At 38.8% G+C, this 17134-nt stretch overlaps 1 protein-coding gene across 1 annotated transcript in view; it reads right to left on the reverse strand.

The window, feature by feature from the left end:
* The window catches only part of LOC117523030 (neurexin-1a-like), a 976202-nt gene that overhangs the window by 634453 nt on the left and 324615 nt on the right, over positions 1 to 17134 (reverse strand). The window contains exon 7 of the mRNA XM_034184449.1: positions 10760 to 11061. Coding sequence (XP_034040340.1) covers positions 10760 to 11061 — 302 coding nt within the window. The remainder of the gene's footprint in view (positions 1 to 10759; positions 11062 to 17134) is intronic.

The raw sequence follows: 17134 nt of genomic DNA on the forward strand, positions 1-17134 counted from the left end.
ATCCCTTGGGAAAAGTCCTTAATCCCCAAGTTGCTCCCGGTGTGTAGCTGAGCACTTCACTGGGCACAACCCTGACACTGGAGTGTGTGTGTCCATGTGAATGTGGGGCATCACTGTATAGTGTTTCAAACATGAAAATGAGACATTCATACATTCTGTTTATGGTCTTATTTTGTTAAATGGTGAATTTTCAATTCACCGTCAGAGAGAGAGACAGAGATAGATCATAAAATTGAACAAAACTTAATACACTGTAGCGACTATTGACAATTTGAGTTGATCTGTGTTGTAAAGCCGCTCATGTCAGATGTGTCTGACTTGCACTCTTTATACAATGCGCAACAGAAGCGAACCAAGGCTTTTCTATGCTTCTAGTACTCTGAACAGCAAATGCTTTTAATGTAAATGTTTGGAGGAGAATGAAAGAGGAGACAGGTGCAGAGGTATTCTGTGCATCCAGTGAATGAATTGAGGAAGATGACGGGCAAATATTCAACACTTGTTCAACCTTTTCGGGACATAGACAAAGAAATGCACTTCGCAAATGTTTGTATGTCGTAACACGACCTTTGGGAATCCAGTCTGTCGTTTCGCGATGGAGCTAAAATTTTTGGGAGGTGCACGTCGGACTACAGAGAGGGGCTAGGAGAAGGTTTGAAACAATGCAGAGGGCTCTGCGTGGCTATGGAGATGCAAATATGGAGTAGCATAAATTGGGCTTAATGCACAAATGCTTTCTGGTGATTTGTAATATCAGCATGATAATTCACAACCTGGCTACACCCAATCTTTAGACTGACATGCCCACATGAGCCCACTCCTTTAAGAAAAAAGAAAAAAAAAAAAACTTTTTTGTTTGTAAAAACCGGTAGCTGTGCTTTCCAGAAAAACAAACAAACAACAACAAAAAAAAAAACAGAAAATACAGTAAAAAATATGTCAAATACCTTTGCAGAGCAACCTATAAATTTTACAATATAAAGTTGCTGTGATTTACAAAAAATAATTCAATAGCTTTTGCTAATTTACAGAAAAAAAAAGACATTTTAACCAATAATTCAACTACTTTTTGTAATTTTCAGAAAAAAAATTGTAAACCAATAATTCAACAGCTTTTTCTTTCTTTCTTTCTTTCTTTCTTTTTTTTTTTTTGCTAAATTACAAGTGTCACATAGTAATTATTTCCCCATTCAATGAGATTTTGTTGTGCTGCTCCTATATTGATCAAGACCACCACAGGACATTTGTATGGGATCCCCATGTTCATCAGATTTTTTTAATGCAGCTCCAACTTTGAAAGGAGAATGGGTCTCAAGCAACCCTAATCCTGAAATATTTCACTTCTTAGCAAAGCATGAATAAATGAATGAATGGTTTATGAGTAAGTGTAAGTATGCTTTATGTTTGTGCCACTATGCTGTCACACAATAGAAATTACTCTGAAAATATAATCAGTTGTACATCATATTGTCATATTAACATATTTTTTCCTGGACAAAGTAAATTAGTGTGAGGAGCTCTGAAAAAAGTTATGACTATTTAGAAGTGAGTATTTTATATATCATCTGGATAAAATGGAGTCTGCAGTTTGTTACATGTTCAGAGTAATTCATACCATATGTTAATGTGTTTGCTTCCCAAACAGAATATCCCCAGTTCTAGGCCGTCTTTACCTCATTTTCCTTTTTTATTTTATTTATTCATATATGTTTTGCAAATTACAACAATTTTATCCTGTATAATTGACACAATTGTCTGCAAATGTATTTATATAGTTTATATAGTATTTTTACAGAATTCTTCTGGCAACCACAGCTTTCCCTTCCCCCAACAAAAACAGATTTTTTTTTTTTTTTTTTTTTTTTTTTTTTACGAGTTGAAATAGTATTGTGAGTTTGAGGACATGGGCTAGGTTTTGTACCAGTTGTAAGATAGGGCCCATTGTTTCTGTGTGTGTGTGTGTGAGAGAGAGTGTGTATATTTTATTTTTATTTTATTTTTTCTTTTTCTTTTTGAAGTTTCAGCTATGTTAGATTTACCAATCATGAAGTTGCTGTTCATGCAGAGAAACAGCACTGGTGCTGAGGTGAAGGCAAACATTTCCCATCAAATGAGCAGGAACAAATCTCGAGCTATTGTTTGAATAGTGTGGAACAAAACACTTGTGTTTGATACTTTGGTCCTAATGTTTTATTTCACACAGCTTAGCATACACTTAACTTCAGCGGCTGAAGATCCAACATAATTTGATCAAAGTTACAGTACCTTCACTGAGCTTTTATCCCTGATGGTACAGTTTTATCCACCATCTGCACCGTCTCTTCACACTGCCAACAGCGACCCAGGGAACCCCAGATGGTTTGATTGACGAAGGCTTTCTAGTGTGTCACTGGTAGGATTCCTATCACAGCCTTAAAGACCAACACGTTTGTCACAGTAGCTGGAATCCAGTTAGTCATCCTTCTTCTTCTGTTACCGTTTCACCCTGTGGTGAATTTGTATTCAAGACTTCCTCTGTTGAGGATGGAATAGACTTCAAAAGGGATTTGCACTTTACCGCTAATCTTTACTCCTGTGTTCTTCCTGGACAGACTACCCGGTGGATTTCTTAGCTATTCCTTTCTGTGTGGGTTCCCACAGTCGCATGCTTGACGATGCTGACTGTGGGATAGCCTTTATTGTCATTGTACATACATACAGCAAAATTTGTCCTCTGCATTTTACCCATCCTAATTATAGTTAGACAAAATCCAACCACTAGGAGCAGTGGGCAGCCATAATCTGGCACCCTGGGATCAACTCCAGATGTAGAGACCCTGACTTGATCAGGGGAAAGGAGTAACAGTATAGCAGTAACTACACTGTTTCAGAACAACCCCATGGTTGGCACTATCCTCTACCACTCTCAGATCAACTAGTGTGATAGATACCTTTTAAATTTGCCATTCAGGGGTGAAAATACCCCTTTAAACAAAGTTGACTGAGTGTCTCGCCCACACCGTCAGGAGGTGGCGCATGAATGCGTGCGATAGGACCCAAAAGATGGTGAACTATGCCTGGGCAGGGGCGAAGCCAGAGGAAAATCTGGTGCAGGCCCACAGCGGTCCTGATGTGCAAATCGGCTGCCCGAACTCAACCTATTCTCAAACTTTAAATGGGTAAGAAGCCCTCGCTGGCTTGGAGCCGATAACATTAATGGTAAATGGATTGCATTTATATAGCGCTTTCCCATCTGTATCAGATGCTCAAAGCACTTTACAATTATGCCTCACATTCACCCATTCACACAAACACACTCCACACACCGATGCCAAGGTGGTGCCATGCAAGGTGCTCACTACACACCGGGAGCAACTTGGGTATTAAGGACCTTGCCCAAGGATCCTTAGTGAATTTGCGGTCTGGCTGGGATTTGAACTGAGGCTCCTCTGGTCTGAAGCCCAATGCTTAACCACTAGACCATCACCTTCCCTTAGCCGGGTGTGGAATGCGAACTGCCTAGTGGGCCGCTTTTGGTAAGCAGAACTGGCAGTGCGGGATGAACCAAAATCACTAAGGAGGTCTAAAATCACATATCTTCAGCAGAAAGCATCACCATCTGCTTCAACGTGAAGATGAATGAAAGGCAACCAGTGAGATCCTCAGTGCGTCCATCTGCTCATCCATTAGCGTTCCATTATAATGGATATGCATATTGTGTTAAAGGTCATGGAGGCTGCAGTCAGTCACAGCTTACACTTAAAATGATATGAACTGCACTTTGTACATTTAAGCGCACCTATTTTCCCCCCAGAAGTAGCCATTAAAGGCCTGGTCACAGGGCACTTAACATAGGGCAACGATGTCCAAACAAAACAACAAATCTGGACTTTTGTTGACTTTCATTGGCATCATTTAACCCTTGCACAACTTCGTTCCTGCAGCTGGCACTTCGTCAAGATTTTTAAACTGTTGAAAATTTGAACGAATGCCACCGAAATCCTCAGTTTGTCTGCATTTCGTTTTGTTGTCGTTCTTGATGTTTTATTAATCATTTGCTTAGTTTTTGTAACGTTAGCATTTTGCTTGACTTTGTTCAACCAGCTGAATGTTTTCACATAGTGCAGAAGCCGGTTTGTGAGCACTTTTGTGAAGCAGCGGCAACTCCTCCATGGTGGAGCTGCTGTATGGTGTGGGGCTTCTGCAGCTGCGTGTGATGTGGCGAGTGCTGCTGTGGTTATGCTGTGGTGCTGGCTGGCCAGAAAGAATTTGTTGGCCTCTCTGCCAGTGCACAGCAGTCCATGATCATGGTGTTGCTGCAGCACGGCACGTACATGAGGAGAGAGATGCTGCACAAAAAGTCTGGCTGGAGCTGCAGCATTCTGTCCATGAACTCTGAAGGGCTTGCTGTCATCCAGCCCAGTTTTGAGGAAGTGATCCTTCATCACTGTGTATTTGTTCGCAGTGGGAGGACTTTGCAGGAGTGCGATCAGCCTTGTTTAACCCAGTGTGATCAGCCGGAGAGAAGCACGTGCCTGTTTGTGTGTGTGTGTGTGTGTCTGATCCACATACACAGCGCCTGTGCATGTGTGAGGTGATCAGAAACAGCAGGATTTTCAAAAAAAAGGCAAAGAGAGCAAGACAGTGTTCTCTCGCTCTCTCTCCATCTGTCTTGTATGCATGCATTTTAGGTGTACAGACAATGATTAGAGTTGGTATTTGAGAGGTTTGAGAAATATTTGGTGTTTTTGCAGTGTGCATTATTTTGGTGGCATATTTGGCGTGTGTGGTGTGACTTTTTTTTTTGTAAAACTGAGGCATCTTATAAATATTGAGTAAGCGCTTCACTTTTTTTTTTTTTTTTTTTGGAGCAAGATGTAGTGCACAGAGCATCATCAGAGTCTCAACCAGACAGTGAGGATTCTAACGATGAAGGAGATGGACACTTTTTTGTTCTGGACGAGGAACCAGAGCAGGTGGATCCACCGACATGCATACAGATCTCCACAGTGGGTCAGAATATGCGTTTCTGTTTGCAGCTGAGCCCCGTCCCAGCACCGAGTCCTGGAATGCAGAGATGCAGACTCACACTGCTCCAGCAGTGGCTCCAGGTGTGTTTCATTTAAAGTGTCGAGCTTAATGTTAGCATTGGTTTCATTTTGTTCCTCTTTTGTCCCTTTTGCGCTCTTGATTCGCAGGCTATTTGGTGATGAGGCTTGTTCGTCGACCTTTTCTCAATGATTTGTGACCTTTTTTTTACTTTTTTCCCTTTTCCCATTCAGGAATCGTCATATGCCACGTGACTGGACCTTTACACTGGTGGATAAACGGTTTACTGAAAAAAAAAGCATAAATTTGAGATTTCTGCATGAGATTTTATCGCCTCTGATACAATTCAGTGGAAATTAACAACAAATCACGTCATACATCTCAAAGATCTACACATGAGCAAAAGTCTAGACCTTACTGACTCCAACAACAGTAACAACAATAAAAATATTAATACCAACAGTTTAACATTATTATTATTATTATTATTATTATTATTATTATTATTATTATTATTATTATTACTAGTATCAGTGGTGGGCACAGCTAATGGAAATGTTTGGAATGCTTCATTAGCCATTAAACCACTAACTGAAAAGTTAATTTTTATAATGCTAAACTGATAAAACAAAAGTTAGCCGGAGATACCGCTAACCACTAACTTTTAGTATTGATTCAGTCACTGTCGGCTACTGATAAGCCAGTTTCAAGTTTCAGCGCTGCAGTGGCTGCTGGGTAAACTCAAAGGTGATTACAAACACAAAACGAATGCACAAAAAATAAATAAGTATAACATATAACCCCAAACACCGTCATCATCTTTATCAAACGCAGTAAATCACAGTATTAGAAGTCACAGTTTATCTCTATATTAAACATTTATAAGCCATTATTGGAGCTACAGCTCACCCGTATTGTGTTCACAAACACAGTATGGCTCATCCGTATTGCGTTCACAAACAAAACAAATGCATGAAGAATAAATAAATAAAAACACTGACTTTTGAGCTGCTTTCACACAGTTTTTGTCCACAGTGTAACTTCTTGTCTTCTGACCAACCTTTGTGTGCAATGACCTGTGAACCAGAAGTTTTAGCTAACTCTGCATGTTCATAACCAGGAACCACCATGTTTTAGGGTTTACAAATGTTTTGACTGTTAAATTTACTCACTTTACTTTGAAAGTTAGCGGAAATAAATTTAGTAGAAGCTCATTGATCCGCTGATGGTTTTCAAAGTTAGCTGAAAATCTAATCTGCTAATGAAAACCATGGAAATATAGAATGGAATGGACGTGCGCGCCTCAATCTATAAGCGTCACTCAGGACAGGAAGGCGCACTAGCGTCGCTAGTTCTTAACTGATTTTAATAAGTGTAGGCTTGTTTTAAAGCTCTTTGAAAGCTCTTTCCAGTGAACCTATGCATGTGTGGGTGAAAAAAAAAGTTTATGTAAAATGCAGAAATTTGGGAATATTATGACAAACTGTGCTGCTTTTTTCACTCTATTGTCGCTATTTGTTAACAGATTTTAATAAAAGTAGACTTGCTTTAAAGCACTTTAATTACTCTTTTTAATGAATCCATACATGTCTGGGTAGATAAAAAAGGTTTATTAAAAGTGTGGAAATTTGGGGAATTTACTGTGTTTTTCCTGTCATCATTATTCTCGATGGATTTTTATAAATGAAGCCTTGTAAGTTGTATTCAAGCTGATTAAAAGCTCGGATAAAAAAAATCCTTATGTATTAAAATATAAATCTGAAGTATGCCTTGCCATTGTGGTCATTTACCTTCCTGCTTTTTCCACTGTAATATTACTGCTAGTCTTTTAATGACAACATATATATATATATATATATATATATATATATATATATATATATATATATATATATATATATATATATGATTTTTACTACCATTTTATTACAAGTAGATATAAAGCCATTTACCACCCTGGTTCTCAAGACCAGGCACCTAAGTGGCTCTACTCTACTCTTTTCTACTCTCCTATTTTACTCTTCCTTTTTAGATATTTAGACATACCTTTATATATTACCATTGTTCTACCTTACAATTGGAATATAATATATAAGATATACCTTACTGAATTTTCATATCATATTAAACAACAACTGCAAGTGTATATATATATATATATATATATATATATATATATATATATATATATATATATATATATATATATATATATAAACATTTTTGTTTCCGTATTTGTATGCATGTGAACACAGCTTAATGAAAAGAACTTATGGCGTTGAGTTATAGTCTCAGTATATCGATATTAAACTGCGACATAACGACTTTAAAATAGACATTTGTTTTACATAATTACATTAAGGCTATTGTACAGTTCATTTTAGTATTGGAGAATTTGTATTTGTAGTTGGTACAGTTGATGGTGAAGCACTGGCTGCCTTTTTTCCCCTCATTTCGTTTCTGTTTAACTGGCTCAAGGCGCTCTCTCCACCCTTAGTAATGGCCGCCGTGCGGCATGCTGCTAGTCACGTGACGTCCATTCCAGTCTCTATTTCCATGACGAAAACATTAGCTTCACTAATTAGCAGTTAGTAGAACTGTGCCCACCACTGATTATTATTACTATTATTATTTTGTCCAGCATAGGCCTGCATGTTCTGTAGAAAACAGAAGCAATTGCATTTCTTACCTTTTAATTGTGCACTGACATAACCTCCACTTGTAAGCATTTTGTTTAAACACTGTTCACACCTCAATCATATTCCTGGCCCAAGAGTGCTTAATGCAGCATTTAGTGGCTCAGTTAGGAATGCACATGATCAGCATAATTTTTCAATTGCATAGACATATCCAAAACTGCAGGATGAGTCATTATTATTTTAATATTTTTATAATGCCAATGTAGGCTGTGTTATTAATTGTTTCACTGAAGCATATAAAGATCCAGATCATATATTGGCTCTTAAGAGAAAATATGTTGGTAATGAAGACTAACATGAGAACATCCAAATTTGTTGTCCTTTCTCATGCTCTAATTCTTTTTTCCCTTATATCATCGGGTCAGGAGGCTATTTCAGCAAATTACATAAATTAACTTATACTATGATCACTCTGTTTCAACCACCTATGGACTCTGAGAATAATAAGCCCAATGGGTTTCAGACCCTATGTAGCACTTACTTTGTCTGCTTCTTCACCCAGTATGGAGTAAGTACAGGGTTGAATGATGTCTTGGTACCCAGTAGTTGCCACGGCCTCAATTTTATCTAAATTTTTAAAGTTTTAAACTTTTAGAGAAGCTTAGGGCTAGTGGTCAGTGATCACCTTAGTTTTTCTTGTGTTTATCTTGTTGCTTAATGCTGACAAATACAACCCCTGGCAAAAATTATGGAATCACCGGCCTCGGAGGATGTTCATTCAGTTGTTTAATTTTGTAGAAAAAAAGCAGATCACAGACATGACACAAAACTAAAGTCATTTCAAATGGCAACTTTCTGGCTTTAAGAAACACTATAAGAAATCAAGAAAAAAAGATTGTGGCAGTCAGTAACGGTTACTTTTTTAGACCAAGCAGAGGAAAAAAATATGGAATCACTCAATTCTGAGGAAAAAATTATGGAATCACCCTGTAAATTTTCATCCCCAAAACTAACACCTGCATCATATCAGATCTGCTCGTTAGTCTGCATCTAAAAAGGAGTGAACACACCTTGGAGAGCTGTTGCACCAAGTGGACTGACATGAATCATGGCTCCAACACGAGAGATGTCAATTGAAACAAAGGAGAGGATTATCAAACTCTTAAAAGAGAGTAAATCATCACGCAATGTTGCAAAAGATGTTGGTTGTTCACAGTCAGCTGTGTCTAAACTCTGGACCAAATACAAACAACATGGGAAGGTTGTTAAAGGCAAACATACTGGTAGACCAAGGAAGACATCAAAGCGTCAAGACAGAAAACTTAAAGCAATATGTCTCAAAAATCGAAAAATGTACAACAAAACAAATGAGGAACGAATGGGAGGAAACTGGAGTCAACGTCTGTGACCGAACTGTAAGAAACCGCCTAAAGGAAATGGGATTTACATACAGAAAAGCTAAACGAAAGGCATCATTAACACCTAAACAGAAAAAACAAGGTTACAATGGGCTAAGGAAAAGCAATTGTGGACTGTGGATGACTGGATGAAAGTCATATTCAGTGATGAATCTCGAATCTGCATTGGGCAAGGTGATGATGCTGGAACTTTTGTTTGGTGCCTTTCCAATGAGATTTATAAAGATGACTGCCTGAAGAGAACATGTAAATTTCCACAGTCATTGATGATATGGGGCTGCATGTCAGGTAAAGGCACTGGGGAGATGGCTGTCATTACATCATCAATAAATGCACAAGTTTATGTTGATATTTTGGACAATTGAAAGGATGTTTGGGGATGATGAAATAATTTTTCAAGATGATAATGCATCTTGCCATAGAGCAAAAACTGCAAAAACATTCCTTGCAAAAAGACACATAGGGTCAATGTCATGGCATAGGGTCAATGTCAATGAGCAGATCTGATTTGATGCAGGTGTTAATTTGGGGGATGAAAATTTACAGGGTGATTCCATAATTTTTTCCTCAGAATTGAGTGATTCCATATTTTTTTCCTCTGCTTGGTCTAAAAAAGTGACCGTTACTGACTGACACAATCTTTTTTTCTTGATTTCTTATAGTGTTTCTTAAAGCCAGAAAGTTGCCATTTGAAATGACTTTAGTTTTGTGTCATGTCTGTGATCTGCTTTTTTTCTACAAAATTAAACAACTGAATGAACATCCTCTGAGGCCGGTGATTCCATAATTTTTGCCAGGGGTTGTAATACCTTATTTGTTGTCTTTCTGCCACCTGATTTTGTATTTTTGTTTTTTGGGGTTTTTTTTCCCCTCTGTTTGAGGTGAAGCTCCATCCAGAAGTGGGAGTGGGTATCTTCTTCTCCAGGCCTCCCGTCCTGTACACCAGCATGGACTCCCCAAAAATTCCTGTATATTTGTATTGTCAACTGTGTTGGCAGCATGGCCCAAGCAGAGCGTCACCCCTTTGAGTCTGGTCTGCTTGAGGTTTCTTCCTCAAATCATCAAAGGGAGTTTTTCCCATTCCACTGTCACCTGCGTGCTTGCTGTAGGGGTTGGTAAGGTTAGACCTTACTTGTGTGAAGTGCCTTGAGGCAGCTTTGTTGTGATTTGGAGCTATATAAATGAAATAAGTTGAATATAAATCAAAATTAAGTAGTTTTGTACAAAAAAAGTTCCCATAATAAAAACTTCTCATAATATTGCTAACAGGCAATATTATATGTAGGCCTATATTTAACTCTGTCAAATTCACAAAAATACTGTTTGTAGTGAAAATGCTTCCAAAGGTTGTTAAGGGTAGTCATGAGAAAGCGAGGGGTAAAATGGTAATCGGTGAAAATAATGAAACTTATCCATGTTTGCATTTAGTCTCAAATATTATCTAAGTTATTCTGAATGTGTAAAATCATATTTTTTTTCTCAGAATGTCTGAATCATGACTGTTTCTGCCCAGCTGTGGTTCTGTTTTGTTTTCACCATAAGCCACCATTATTTTATTTCATGTTTCAATTTGAAATGTCTGGAAAAACGAAAATGTTATATGATGGTCATGATTGAAGTATATTAGTTTGTATAAATTTACTGTTTACTCTCCATCATCCTCTGTACTGTTACCTGACGTAGATTCCTTGTTACTTTGACATCATGCCAATCATTGTCATTAAATTTCCCATTGACTGGCTCCACCAGAGCTTCAAAGGCTCCAGACCCCAAATTAATGACGAGTGAGACAGCCCCATTTTTCAATGCCAGGTTGACGTAATCAGCTGATTTGCCCGTGTGCAGCATCAGTCCATTCCTCTGGAGGGTTTTGAATGACAATGTGATTTCATCACTGCTGCTTTGAATCGGGTTCAAGGACAAGTCGTAGCAGAAGAACTCAGATCCTTTGAACGTTGCAACATATTCTTCTTTTCCTGCAGAGACAAAGAAAGAGAAATATGTTGCATTAATATTAACAGCTTTTGAGTGGAAATTGTCTCAAAAATGTTGTAATAAACGCATTAAAATAAGAGCTGTGTTGATTGATGGAAGGTACACAAACAGTGGTGCACATTTCAGGTAATGTGTGCACTTAGAATTTGAAGTGACTGACTAGCCTCCTGAGTGCAGAACAGTACATTTCACTCAGCCTATTTGATCTGCCAACACAAAAAATAAATAGTAGGAGCACATATATAAAACAAAAAAAGCACCCTATCATGTAGCACATAAATGCATATCCTCCTGCATGTCAAAATCAATATTGTACACAATTATCTTAACAGCTGCAAGAGAACACAAACAGGTCTCTGACAACACAAGCTAAGCACAATACAGAAAACAAGAGTGATAGAACTGATCACATCAAACCTGTTCTGACATGCCTTAACTGGCTACTTGTCACTGCAACCGCTGATTTCAAGGTTTTGCTATTGACATATAAGACTATAAATGGTCCTACACCAACCCATATTATTTTCAATAATATGGGTTGGCCTTCTTCTGCCCTGCAGTCACAGGACACGAGATTGCAACGTGCCCACAGGGTTAAGAAGAAGTCAGCAGTGTTCAGAACTTTCCCCAACCATGCTCCTATTTTGAGAAAGAGTTTGTCTGTTAATATTAGAAAGTCCACTTTGATTGCCAGTTAATCTTATTTCTTATTTATTTTCTGATGTCTATCCATTTTATGATTTTTTTTATGTTATTTTAATTATATACAGTGGGGGAAATACTGTAAGTATTTGACCCCCTGTCAGTTTTGCAGGTTTTCCCACCTACAAAGAATGGAGAGGTCTGTAATTTTTATCGTAGGTACACTTCAACTGTGAGAGACAGAATCTAAAAAAATCCAGAAAATCACATTGTATGATTTTTAAATAATTAATTTGCATTTTATCGCATTAAATAAGTATTTGACCCCCCCTTGAAAAACAGAGCTTAACAATTGGTACAGAAACATTTGTCTGCCATTACAGAGGTCAGACGTTTCCTGTAGTTCTTGACCAAGTTTTCACACACTGCAACAGGGATTTTGGTCCACTCCTCCATACAGATCTCCAAATCTTTCAGGTTTGGAGTTTCAGCTCCCTCCAAAGAATTTCTATTGAGTTCAGGTCTGGAGACTGGACCTTGAAATGCTTCTTACGAAGCCCCTCCTTAGTTGCCCTGGCTGTGTGTTTGGGGTCATTGTCATGCTGGAAGACCCAGCCATGACCCATCTTCAATGCTCTTACTGAGGGAAGTAGTTTGTTTGCCAAAATCTCGCAATACATGACTCCATCTATCCTCCCTTCATTCTGTCCCCTTTGCAGAAGAGCACCCCCAGAGTATGATGTTTCCACTCCCATGCTTCACGGTTGGGATGGTTTTCTTGGGGTTGTTCTCATCCTCTAAACATAGTAAGTGGAGTTGATTCCAAAAAGCTTTATTTTGGTCTCATCTGACCACATGACCTTCTCCCATGCCTCCTCTGGATCATCCAGATGGTCACTGGTGAACTTCAAATGGGCCTGGACATGTGCTGGCTTGAGCAGGGGGACCTTGCTGCCCTGCAGGATTTTAAACCATGACAGCATCATGTGTTACTAATGTAATCTTTGTGACTGTGGTCCCAGCTCTCTTCAGGTCATTGACCAGGTCCTCCTGTGTAGTTCTGTGCTTTCTCAGAATCATCTTTACCCGACAAAGTGAGATCTTGCATGGAATCCCAGATCGAGGGAGATTGAGAGTCATCTTGTGTTTCTTCCACTTTCTAATAAATAATCATAACAGTTGTTGTCTTCTACCAAGCTGCTTGCCTGTTGTCCTGTAGTCCATCCCAGCCTTGTGCAGGTCTACAGTTTTGTCCCTGGTGTCCTTAGACAGCTCTTTGGTCTTGGCTATGGTGGACAGGTTGGAGTGTGATTGATTGTGTGAACAGGTGTCTTTTATACAGGTAAGTTCAAACAGGTGCAATGAATACAGGTAAAGAGTGCAGAATAAGAGGGCTTCTTAAAGAAAAATTAACAGGTCTGTGTGAGCCAGAATTCTTGCTGGTTGGCAGGGGGTCAAATACTTATTTAATGCAATAAAATGCAAATTAATTATTTAAAAATCATACAATGTGATTTTCTGGATTTTTTTTTTTTTAGATTCTGTCTCTCACAGTTGAAGTGTACCTACAATAAAAATTACAGACCTCTCCATTCTTTGTAGATGAAAAAATCTGCATAACTGACAGGGGGACAAATACTTATTCTCCCACTGTATGTTGATCTTTACGTTTTATTGACATGTGATGTTTTAATTTTAACTGTTAATATCATTGCAGAATTTTGTCTTTTTGTTCTGTTTAATTATGTTGAAAGCTTTGTAATTTTTCTAGTTAAAGTGCAATGTATTTTATTATAATGATTATGATTATTATTATTAATAGTAGCAGAAGTAGCAGTAGCAATTTGACCACTGAGCAATGCTTCAATATCTTGAATTCTGCTGCTGTAATATGTCTGCACACATAATAATCACAGGAACATTTATTACATTTTTACAAGTGACAACTACATCAGACCAGTGACTCTTGTGACTTTGGGCATTTTCACATATGAAAGTTCAAGCCAAGGTCTGCATCAAGATTTGTTTTTGTTGTATATTTCAGCAGAGTTTGATATCCACAAAAGTTGTTTCTGCAAGCATACACATGGCCTGTCATTCTCACTGGACATAAGCTCCTGCTCTCTATATTTGCAAATGACTGTTTTTTAGACGTACTGTATGGTACATGCATCTGGCATATGTGTACTGTCAGTTTCATTCCACTGCTAAATGTTTCTGACAGTCTGAACACAGATGCATTTTTTTGCAAAGTCACTGTCTCATTGTTTTGTTGCCTATGTAATAGTATTTTTATGGCATTAATACAGTAGCAACATCACATGCAAAACACAAGACTAGTTCCAATTTGCCAAATGAACAATTTCACTGTGCAAAACTCATGATGTCACCAACAGGGAAGGAGAACAAGAGTGCAAAATAAAACACCCATGAAGCCATTACAATTCTGTTTTATGAAAAGCTCATACGGTGTGTCACAGCAACCTATTTTGCTGAAATGTTCTGTAATTTTAGCCAGAGGCTGGATGCTGTGTGACACCAAGAAAACTTGCAATTGTGCTGCTTTCAGAGAGGCACAGGTGCCTTTCTTTGCTTTTTGTGTGTGTGTGTGTGTGTGTTTATAGAGCAGGTAGCTCATTGAAGACCTGGTGTTGCAGACGGTCCGTCCCTAAAAATCGGTCCACCTTTTGCATCTGTGCATGCGTCATTTTGGACCACAGCAGTACGTCTGAGACGGAGTCTCTTCACCCAAAGTAATCAAATGGATTAATGGATTAATGGGATTATTAACCATCAGATGATAAAGGTAAACCCATCCAGCATGTTCACCTCCAAGATCGTCTGAGACCAGCCACTTGGACAGCTGCTGAAACAATCGGTTTGCATAACCAAAGAATTTCTGCACAAACTGTCAGAAACCGTCTCAGGGAAGCTCATCTGCATGCTCGTCGTCCTCATCGGGGTCTCGACCTGACTCCAGTTCGTCGTCGTAACCGACTTGAGTGGGCAAATGCTCACATTCGCTGGCGTTTGGCACGTTGGAGAGGTGTTCTCTTCATGGATGAATCCCGGTTCACACTGTCCAGGGCAGATGGCAGACAGCGTGTGTGGCGTCGTGTGGGTGAGCGGTTTTCTGATGTCAATGGTGTGGATCGAGTGGCCCATGGTGGCGGTGGGGTTATGGTATGGGCAGGTGTCTGTTATGGACGAAGAACACAGGTGCATTTTATTGATGGCATTTTGAATGCACAGAGATACCGTGACGACATCCTGAGGCCCATTGTTGTGCCATACATCCAAGAACATCACCTCATGTTGCAGCAGGATAATGCATGGCCCCATGTTGCAAGGATCTGTACACAATTCTTGGAAGCTGAAAATGTCCCAGTTCTTGCATGGCCGGCATACTCACCGGACATGTCACCCATTGAGCATGTTTGGGATGCTCTGGACCGGCGTATACGACAGCATGTACCAGTTCCTGCCAATATCCAGCAACTTCGCACAGCCATTGAAGAGGAGTGGACCAACATTCCACAGGCCACAATTGACAACCTGATCAACTCTATGCGAAGGAGATGTGTTGCACTGCATGAGGCAAATGGTGGTCACACCACATACTGACTGGTATCCCCCCCAATAAAACAAAACTGCACCTTTCAGAGTGGCCTTTTATTGTGGGCAGTCTAAGGCACACCTGTGCACTAATCATGGTGTCTAATCAGCATCTTGGTATGGCACACCTGTGAGGTGGGATGGATTATCTCAGCAAAGGAGAAGTGCTCACTATCACAGATTTAGACTGGTTTGTGAACAATATTTGAGGGAAATGGTGATATTGTGTATGTGGAAAAAGTTTTAGATCTTTGAGTTCATCTCATACAAAATGGGAGCAAAACCAAAAGTGTTGCATTTATATTTTTGTTGAGTGTAGATTAACTAAAATTTCTCAATAGAACAAACAATTGCGGACAACGCACAATAAATAAATAAATAAATAACAAACTCACTTAACCTAATTCTTCATACTATAACAAGTAATTATATCGTTTTTATAGTTTTTTTTTAAGCCAACTAACGTATCAGATCATTTAATGCTGTCAGAACAGTTATTCCAAATATTTACACCTTTTACTGAAACACAATGGCTTTTTACTATAGCTTGAGTCTTTAATTTATCAAATACTAATGTTCCTCCCAAATTATAGCTGGACTCCCTCATATTAAACAGATCTTGTACACGTTGATGTCAAAGTTTATTTTTGACTTTATACATGATTTGTATCATGACATAATCAACCAAGTTCCAGAATTTCAAAATATGTAAACAGACAAATTGTGGGTTTGCTGGCTCATGATATGGTTTATTACTGATAACGCTTATAGCTTTCTTTTGTAATAAAAATGTTGTAATATATATATATATATATATATATATATATATGGCATTTTTGCACTTGAGCAAAGTCTGAGCAGTTTACACAGTCAGTGTCTTGCAAAAAGACACTTCAAACTTAGCCACACTTGGGGGATCTAAACCAATGTCCCTTTGGTTGTGACTTTTTTTGTGTGCCTCTGACTCGTTTTCAGATTTGTGTGTGTGTGGGGGGGGGGGGGGGGGGGGGGGGGGGGGGGGATTCCAGGATGTAAATCTTCAGACTACAAAAGTAGTCCCATAGTAATCCTTCTCCTGGTTACAAACACTTTATAAATTCTGCTGAATTTGTTTCTCAATGCACCAAGTTAAAAGTCATGCAAACACATGACAGGTGTTTGACAATGCAAAACACCCTTCCAAAGAACCTCGCACTGTTCTTTTGAGATTAAAACTAAAACAGTCGCTGACACATGCAAACACTCATTATAAAGTGTTTAAAAAAGTGTCAAGACAGGTAACAAGGCATTAAAAGCCACAAGCAAAATATAAACCACCAAACACAAATGGAGCAAAGCATTCAATTATCATAAATAGAGAGCACTTCACGTTTATATATGCTCACCAAATAAATACAGACACACAAACACAAATATAGCCTTGTGCACATCCTTAGAATAGCATTCAGGCATGGATACAACAGCAAATAAAAAGGGTTGCTGTCCAAAGCAATTTGTCACCCCATTGATTCTCTTAAAAGCTCTACGCTGCACCTGTGGGAAAACTACAAGGGGTCGTAATTGAAGCTGACTGGACCTCACCACTGTGCAGTCTTTCTTTCAAAGTCTAAGACCCCTATCAGTGCAAAAGAGAGACCTGTACCCTGTTCTCTAAGCCCAGGTACCTCTACAATACATGCTCAATGGCCACATAACAAATAGAAACAATCGTTTGGGGTCACTCCTCATCTCTCTCACGACTCCCACCCGTGCCTGCACTTCACGGTTAATGCCCCTAACCAATGGAGAATGAATTGT

This window comes from Thalassophryne amazonica, chromosome 13 (genome assembly GCF_902500255.1).
Source record: "Thalassophryne amazonica chromosome 13, fThaAma1.1, whole genome shotgun sequence".
In the NCBI taxonomy this organism is placed as follows: Eukaryota; Metazoa; Chordata; class Actinopteri; order Batrachoidiformes; family Batrachoididae; genus Thalassophryne; species Thalassophryne amazonica.